The 9,516-nt window shown below is 29.7% G+C and overlaps 2 protein-coding genes across 3 annotated transcripts in view; both read left to right on the forward strand.

Annotated features, from left to right (window-relative positions):
- Positions 1 to 3,035, forward strand: part of LOC106688663 (persulfide dioxygenase ETHE1, mitochondrial) — a 4,582-nt gene extending 1,547 nt beyond the window's left edge. Inside the window, exons 4-6 of the mRNA XM_014433238.3 lie at positions 845 to 1,027; positions 2,091 to 2,207; positions 2,775 to 3,035. Of these exons, the coding sequence (XP_014288724.1) occupies positions 845 to 1,027; positions 2,091 to 2,207; positions 2,775 to 2,824 (350 nt within the window). The 3' untranslated portion in view covers positions 2,825 to 3,035. The remainder of the gene's footprint in view (positions 1 to 844; positions 1,028 to 2,090; positions 2,208 to 2,774) is intronic.
- A 1,703-nt stretch (positions 3,036 to 4,738) lies between these two features.
- Positions 4,739 to 9,516, forward strand: part of LOC106688674 (uncharacterized) — a 15,071-nt gene continuing 10,293 nt past the window's right edge. For both annotated transcript variants that reach the window (XR_010843513.1, XM_067047656.1), the window contains exons 1-3: positions 4,739 to 4,874; positions 4,970 to 5,066; positions 5,137 to 5,234. Coding sequence is in view for 1 of the 2 variants with exons in the window: in XM_067047656.1 (XP_066903757.1) it covers positions 4,802 to 4,874; positions 4,970 to 5,066; positions 5,137 to 5,234 (268 nt within the window). In the remaining variant the exon portion in view is untranslated. The remainder of the gene's footprint in view (positions 4,875 to 4,969; positions 5,067 to 5,136; positions 5,235 to 9,516) is intronic.

Consider the following 9,516-nt stretch of genomic DNA (forward strand, 5'->3'; position numbering starts at 1 on the left):
AATATTTATATTTATTTATATCCCTCTGAAGGAAAATCTGTCCATGTACCCATGCACATTATACCACTACTTATAGTGGTATAATGTCCTTAGACAATCCTGTCTATATGTTTGTTATAAGAAAAATCCTATCCATTTGTATGGTATAAGGAAAATTCTGTCTGTGTTTGGTTTAAGGAAAATCCTGTCTATTTGTATGGTATAAGGAAAATCTTATCTATTTGGATCTATTTATCTATAAGGAAAACATCAAGTTCATTATTTATTTGATATTAAAACATTATTTGTTCATAAATTCCAATTTATTATATTTTTCCTATTTTTGTACTTTTAGTATTTTCATATATATCTATCTTTTCCTGTTTATCATACTCAAAGTTATCATTAATAACTACTTATAAAGTAAATCAAGGATCTATCTTTTGAACTATATAACAATTGTTTTTTCTTCTGTATGTGTATACCTGTTGATTATAAATTATGAAGTATGAATCTAATTATGATGTGTATGTAAATTTACCTAAGCATGCACATTATTACATAATTTTTATTTCGGAAAAAGCAAAATGAGTGAGGATATCGTGTATAGAGTTTTCTTTTATCTTATTCATTTTAAAATTTATTTTGAGCTAAGTCTACAGCAAAAGCAAAACTGAATAAATCATTTAATTATAATTTAAATATTTGTATTCATTAAGTTCAATTTTCCTCTACAACTCACTTCAACTGAAATATGTTTCTAATTTATAAATCCATTTGAACCTATTCCTTTCTATTATTTATTGCATGTTGATGGCGTATTTAGAAACTATAGTTATTTCGATTTAAAACGTTTTTCTTTTAGGTTGTGTTACATATGTTTGTGATGAAGAAAATATTGCTTTTACTGGCGATACTCTTCTGATAAGAGGATGTGGAAGAACTGATTTCCAAGAAGGCAATCCAGCGACTCTTTATGAATCTGTTTACAAAGAGATATTTTCTTTACCTGCACATTACAAATTATTCCCTGCACATGATTACAAAGGTATGCTAAAATGTTTCAGAAAATTAATCATAAAGTTAGTTATTAGTTTTATTTATTAATCTATAATAGATTCTGACATGGTTGCTAAATTAGGAATTAATTTGGTTTGCTAATTTATTAATTATCAATAATATTCTAATGTTCAAGAAAAATTCATTCAACAAAGTTATTATTTCCATTAATTTCATTTCTCATCATTTAAACAGTTATTTAACTTATTGTCAAATCCCACTTAATCATTCTAGATTGAGGCAATAAGAAAGATTTATATACTCCTTTAATTATCTCTTCAGCAGGTGAAACAACATTAATATCACTGTTCCCAGATGTATCATCCACAAAACTATTTCTTTTGGCTTAGAATAATCCATTTGTTATTTAATTTTTTATCCATTAATCATCCTATTTTAGTTTTCTATAACTGAGGCTGTTTCCTGGCCCTTTCACATTTATTCGGTTCCATTTGGATGAAAATTAAAATTTTTTGAATCCCCTTTCCTTTAAAATTATCTTTATTCTGATGAGTAATGATAGTCTCCTTTTTGATTATGGAAGACTCCTGAATAGAGGAAACAATTTTATGTCTGGTTCTTTTTTTACCCTTGAAACAAATGTAATAAAACCTGTTTTTCTTCCATTTCGATTTTAACATTTCTAAGATAATACCATAAAGATTAAATATCTGAAGGATTTAATATATGCTGTCAATTCATAACATAGGGTTTACTCCTTTCGGAGTTTCCTTCGGAGTTTTCCTTTATTTTTCTTTCGGAGTTGCTTCTTTAGTAATTAAATTCTTATGTTATTACAATCAAATAATCCAATAAAAAGGTTTTAAAACAATCATGGTTTGATTGAAATCTCCCATGAAACTGTTGCACAGTCACTCCACTTCACAATGAAAATAGTACTGATAACTGGACAACTTATTTATAAATTCTTTTTTTTTTTTCAAACACAAATCACTTTTGTGGTGCTTTCTCTTTGTCATTTATCTAAAAAATGGTGCAATTTTGAAATAAAATGTTGATAATGTTTGTGATAAAGTGTTTATTTTCTGCAGGTTTACCTTATACAACAGTAGATGAAGAAAAAAAGTACAATCCCCGTTTAACAAAAAGTAAAGTCGACTTTATAGTACTGATGAACAATTTAAATCTTCCTTATCCTAAAAAAATTGGTAAGAATCATTGGAAAATGATATATAACCTTGAAACTTATTTAATTACATAAATAATGAAGTTAAATTAAATTGTCTTATTTGGTTCAGAATCTTTATAACTATACTCAAACAATTTATTATATATTCTTAACTATAAATTTGTATTTCTAATTATAATGCTAAAAATTTATATTATTCATTTATTATATGTCCTTCATGAAAAGTGTATTCATTATGTGTTTGTTATATTCATTCATTAAATGTTTATTTCATGCGATTGATTATAAGTTCTTAACTAGAAATTTGTATTTTTAATTATTATTCTGAAAATTTATATTGTTAATTAATAGTGCTTTCTGTCTGCATTAGAAAAATATAAAGCATTTCTTTGCATTTTGAATACATACGGATGTGTTATTAGTTTGTCAGTTATTTTTTAAAATTTTAAAAATTAATATATAAGGATCAGAAATTATAAGGAAAGTAAAAGAAGATGAATTAAATAAGTTATGTATATTCTAGTTATATATATCAAGTGGGCTTGTCAATTTTATGATATCCTGTGTGTTTTATTTTATGTTAAAGATGTTGCAGTACCAGCAAATAGAGTTTGTGGAATTCAGGACTCATTTTGAAATATTTATAAATTGACTACTCATACAAGAAGTATTAATAATGGTGATATCTGCTGCTGAGATTAGTAAGATATTATAAGATGGATTTTAATATTTTAATTTAACATATATATGTATATGTATATATTTTAATCTTACTGTTTATATCTTACATATTATATTTTGTATTTAAAGTAATTAAATTACAATAAAAATATATTATTCTCATAATTTTTATTCTACCATTTTCCGATTCCTTTAACAGAGAATATTAGTTTACTTTTACATACAATTTGTTTTTAATTGTGTCTCATTCTGTGTCCATTTCACACACTTTTGGACCTTACATTCCCAGATTTTTTAAAAAATCTGATAAATTTGTTCTATTATTATAGACTTGGAAAAATGTCCACTCATTTTTAAATTACACAGCTGTATAATTCCCCATAAATGGGCTCGAAAACAGAGTACAAAAAGTTTTGGAATTAGAATAGCAGCTTCCCCAATTTAGCTAGAGATATGTAATAGGTATCATTTTACAGTATATCCCATGCCCTTTCATTTGACATAGAACACTATATTGATTATTTCATAAAATTTCTTAAACAGTAAATATTTTTAAATTCTCAAATTTATTTCATGTTTATTTTAATTCATTTAAATTCTCAAATTTATCTCAAAGTATTGTTGTAAATCACCGTGCAAAATATCAATAAATGTGGGATGAAAATGTCTTCATTGTTAAACAAACTTATAACTAATGCTCCATTATCATAAATTAAAATTTATTCATATTAATTAGAACCAAAATACTAATTTAAAAGTTTTCATGAAAATAAACATAAAACTGATGTGAATAATGAATCCATTAATAAGTTAAGAGATTTTGCCTAATTCTTTTTGCAACTTCTGATTCCATTGAAAGCAAGTCTCAAAATCTCCTTATTAATTTAATTATTATTCTTGTTTATTGTTATGAAAACTTTAATATTAACTTTTCTGATAAGAATGGAATACAATGTGAATGAAGCTTTAGTTTTTTTAGCAATGAAACTATTTCTATTTCACATTAATGATTTTCCCTGTTGTTTATAATAACAACACCTATTCAAGAAATCAATTTGAGAATTTTAAAATATATACTTCTGAAGAAAATTAGGATTAAAATTTTTAAGTAGGCTTTGAGAAATGTTTCCTTACCCTAACCTATTTAGTGTTGTATATCATATGAAAGTGCATGAAATATTCTGTAAAGTGACACATCCCATATCTTTACCTAAATTAAGGAAACTTCGACACCAATTCCAAAATTTGTTGTTTTCTATTTATTAGCTCATTTATGAGAACTTTACAATTTAAAAACGAGTGAATACATCTCAGTAAAACTTCACACTTTTCCAAGTCTATACCAATAGAACAACTGTAAATTAAAAAAAAAAATTGAGACAGTAAGGTCCAAAAGTGTGTTGAATTGACATGGAATGATCCAGTCATGATAATTGTACATTAAAATAAGTTTTAATTTAAAAAAAAAAATTCAAGTAATGTTTGTGTTACTTGGTTAAAAATAAAATAAAACAAAACTTATCTGTTCATGAGGCAGTATTGAAAGAATCAATACTTTCAAAGTATTGCCGTAAAGTTTCTTTTGTGTTCTTAATTGTTTTTACTTTGTAAATCATTTTATATTTACTTACCATTTCTTATGACTAATCTCATTAACAAATTGTTAAATGCAGTACTAATTGATTCAGAACGAAATAATTTACCATTATTCATGTAATAGATTTACTTTTATTTTTTTGAGTCCTTCTATAATATAACATTCTCTTGGGCATTATTTAATTGAAAACTGTATAATTATTTCTTAATTCTACCTGTAATTTTCAATTACAGTAGTTTTATAATTTCCCTGAAACTAGTTTGCTATTTTTAGATGTTGGTCTAATTATGGAATGATTGTTTCAACCTAATATTTTGACTGAGTGGTTCATTATTATGTTTGGAATGTATGAAGTCCTTTTTATATCAATAATAATTTTGAAAGTCATGGTTTCTTGTTCAATCTCAGGTAGAAAAAAAGTATTATAATGGAATGAAAAAAAATTAGAGGTTATTATAGTAGTTTTTTCTATTCAAACAGATTATTGAGCCTAGTTTCTATAGTTTACAGATTACCAAGCATACATATACCTTGTTATGAAGATGATAATTGCAATTTTGGGATGTTGTGTTCAAAAAATCGAACATGTATCTGTTCTAGGTATTCTGTTATTTTTTATGATATTAATAATCTTGATATTTGGGTTCAAACTATCTTATATGATCCATAGATTGTATGACTGGAATGAAGAATTGAAACAGTGTCAGTTAAATCTTCAAGAACTTGGATTGTGGCTAAGTTCCTTAAAAGAAGAAACTGATTTAAAAGGTTAGATTCTTTTATTTTTGGATAAATTTAATCACTAAAAATAAGGGTGATACTATTTATTTTAAATTATATTGGCACTTCAATAAATGTTTTTTGAGTGATTATAAAAGAGTTTACAGTTTTGCCAAATTTCTAGTTCCAACTATTACTAAGGAAACTTTTGGTATCTTACATATTTCAACATACATCTTTTAGAGCAAGAAAAAAGTTAAAATTTTGTGTGATATTCAAAATTATCACTAATAAATATGATGCTTACTGCTCAAAACTAAGATTTAAGTTATACTTATCTTTCATTGATAATGTCACTGATTAATTTGTCTATCATTTTCATATACATGAAATGTTAAATATTATTCGATGATAGGCTTTTGCAGAGCTCACAATCTTATTATTTTTTTGTTATGAATGTTTCTGTTAACTTTATTTCATGATTCATGGAATCTCAATTATTATCTTCACATTTAGGTTTGGTTTGTTTGATATTTATTATATATTAAACTATGCATAGTATTCCTGATGAATCTCATATTCCTGATTATAAAATCTTCTACCTTTACTTCACTATGAATGGAGGTGTGGAGCATGCCTGTAGAAAAACTTCAAGTTCCTTCTTTTAGCTCACGTATAAAAAATATCCTGGCCAAGGCTCACTGATAAAACTAATTCAGCAACCACCAGAAACAATAGGAAACCGTCACAAGGTGTCTGAGAAATGACAATAGACTGGTTATTACTGATGTCAAATCAGCAGACATTTTGTGTACCTCAATGATCATGCTTTATGAATTTGTTTGCTAAATTAAAAAAAATGAGGCAGCAGAAGATAACAAACATCTCAGTTGTACATTGTATACTTCAATTACATGAATTTTTTTTGCTGAAGTGTATCTCATGTTTTTTAACTTATTCTATTTCCTGAATAGGTTTTTTATGTATATTATTTTATGAAACTTGTTTCTAGGGCATTTAGTTAATTTGTTTATGACTAAACTAGCTAAATTTCAACATTAACTATATGTTATATTTACATCAATTTATTACATTTCAACTATTTTTTTCCCATTCTATTCTAATCCACGAGTAAAATTTGTTTTCTTTCAATTTGATTTTAAATTGAGGGTAAAAGATACATTATTTATGAATGGAATATTTTCCGGGTGCAGTAAAAAAAAAACTCAAATAGTAGATAATTATACTATTTTATTGAACCAACGTCTCGCCCCACTTGCAGGGCTTCGTCAGTGATGTTTTGACGGCCAACGTGGGGCGAAACGTTGGCTCTATAAAATAGTATAATTATCTACTATTTGAGTTTTTTTTTACCGCACCCGGACCATATTCCATTCATCTATACACACGGTCAATCAATAATCTTCCAGTACATTATTTACTTTGCAAATTCACTTTTTTATTTTTTTCATCGTAAGAACAATTTCCCTCACAAGAGACTTTAATTTGATTTTATGCTTTTTTAATTTGCCCCTGATAGTTCTGTCCATGCACACATACCATTCCCTGAAGTTGCATGGGCTAAATACATAACAACGCAATCACTAAACACTAGTCCGCAATAGTTTAGCGCCCCAATGCCTCCTGGAAGACATATGAAGCTCAAGTGGTAACTTTATCATCAAGATCATATAATTTTATAAATTAGATTATAATTTACTATAAATACGATTCAATGTATTTATTATTAATAAAAATAATTCATATAGAGGAGTCCAAATAAAACCACTATTTAAACGCTTCCCAACCTCAATATTTATTGTAGTCTAGGTATGATCCCATATGAGGAGGCTGCTAACAGATTCTCCTTAAGTTCCTTTCTTTATAAGTGTATCATTACTTAGAGCAGTAATTTTTTTTTTTTTTTTTATACTAACATTTTTCATTTACTCTACTAGCTCTAAGGGCTGGCTCCACTTAGGATTGTCACCCCTAGACCAGGAAATTGGTTCCTTCCGCTTGCGAAATATTTATCCTTTACAATATTAGGAGGTTGCCTACCATCATTGTGGTAAAGTCGAAAGACTGGCAACCTTTCGGTTACCCTCTGTCTATCCTAGCTTATATCTAATTCAAACCTGCATTTAATTAAAAATGGTTGTTTGGGAACGATTTTAACTCGAATTACTCAAATATTTCATATCACATCATGTGGTCACGACCTGCACTGCATTTGAGAGATTTCGGGCAGAGAAGATAAGAATCACGAGAATTTACGTCCTCACTGAGTAGTTACCCTGAATGGTAAGAGAGGAGAACTTCACATGGTTCAAGGATTTCATTTATGAATGGAATATGGCGATAGATTCAGCGCACTTCAATCTTGGAGGTCGAAGAAGAAGAAAAGGACCGCCGTAAGAAAGAAGGAACCCTTTGCTAGGGATATTAGAAGCGTTACATTGATGTGAAAAATTATACTAATGTATATGTTTTTTTTGTTGTAATTTTGTGCTATTACGTAGTCTGTTTTAGCATTACACTATTTCAAATGCCCGTATTGCCCAAAAGCCAGGAGAGAGTAGAAAATAAATATATAGTCATTCCACACTTGGCGTGGAGTTGAGCTATCGGCAGTGCCACCTTTAAGTAGATTCATTCCTTCTTGTGCTTTTGAACATGCCAACATGAATAAACTTCTTGTATATGGAAGTGTAAATATATAGAAGATAGAAAATGCAAGTACATTCTGTTCAAGATGCAAGAAGTACACACACTTGGAGGAAATGAACATTATGTCGTGTTAATTAAAAAAACCTTGAACATTTTCATGGCTATCACTGAGCAAAGTTTAGTACCCAGTATTGCACAACCTTCAATGCCATCTTCACACGATCATCATATTGGGCGTGCGTGGGCCGCTTTACATATGATCAAATACTTAATAATTTACATGTGATCATGAATTTAATAACTTACATATGGTGACTAAAAACACCTGACCATAAACTAACACACACCTCGGAAAATTATCAGGTAACTAAGGAGAAACAGATTGAAAACAAGTGAGTTTAGGTGGTTGGGAAGTTTATCATAGAAGAATTGGTGTTCTGGCCTAATCAGCAACAAATGGAATATTGAGATCCTGATGGATGACTTGATTTGTGACAAAGTAAGAAACATTAAAGATTTTGGAATGTAAGGATTGGATACGAGAGGGATTCGATGGTTTAGTCATTTTTTCAAGTTTTTGACATTATCCAATAGCCATTGAAAAGAAGTCTTAAGGGGCCTCTACATGTTGGCCGAGCCATGGCGAACTCAGACATACGCGAGCATGTGGATGGGTGGCTTGGCTTGGTTGGCCTAGCGCTCGTGTAGCATCTACACCATTGTTCTTTGTCTAGTTGCAACTGAGAGCTGTTAGGAGGTTAAAGGTGTTTGTTGGTACTTTTTATAATAAGTTTTATATTTAATCTTATTTATTTATATTTAATTTCCTTTAATTTTCTTTTTTTGTAATAAAAATAATACAATCCAAGTGCAATGGCTACTAGTACGTCCGCCATCCTTGCCTCTCTGAATAACACTGACATGTGGATGGTCCGCTCTTTGTGTGGCGAGCATTTGTACGAGCCTCCGATCCGTGGCGAGCGGCCAACATGTGGATCCACCTTTAAAGTTCGACATCTAAAGGCGGATCCACATGTTGGCCACTCGGCACTAATCGGAGGCTTGTACAAATGCTCGGTAAACAAAGAGCGGACCATCCACTTGTCAGTGTTATTCAGAGAGGCAAACATGGCGGACGTACAAGTGGTTTCAGCCATTGCACTGGGATTATATTATTTTTATTACAAAAAAAAGAAAATTAAAGGAAATTAAACATAAATAAATAAGATTAAATATTCTTATAGTTTATATTTATTAATAAACTTATTATAAAAAGTACCAACAAACACCTTTAAGCTCTTAACAGCTCTTGGTTGCAACTAGACAAAGAACAATGGTGGAGATGCTACACGAGCGCTCTCACGAAACCCCTTTGATCCAAAAAATCAAACCCCCTTGATCTGTGTCCAAAAAACCGACACTCGACTGATCGGCAACGAGCTCAGGCCAACTCGTACAAGCCACCCATCCACATGCTCGCGCATGTCTGAGTTCGCCATGGCTCGGCCAACATGTAGAGGCCCCTTAAGGAACTATTTGACATATTAAGGGGCCTCTACATGTTGGCCGAGCCAAGGCGAACTCAGACATACGCGAGCATGTGGATGGGTGGCTTGGTTGGCCTCGGCTCGTTGCCGATCCGTCGAGAGTCGGTTTTTTG

The sequence above is a fragment of the Halyomorpha halys genome, unplaced genomic scaffold (genome assembly GCF_000696795.3).
Source record: "Halyomorpha halys isolate HHAL.00 unplaced genomic scaffold, Hhal_1.1 Scaffold1174.1, whole genome shotgun sequence".
In the NCBI taxonomy this organism is placed as follows: domain Eukaryota; kingdom Metazoa; phylum Arthropoda; class Insecta; order Hemiptera; family Pentatomidae; genus Halyomorpha; species Halyomorpha halys.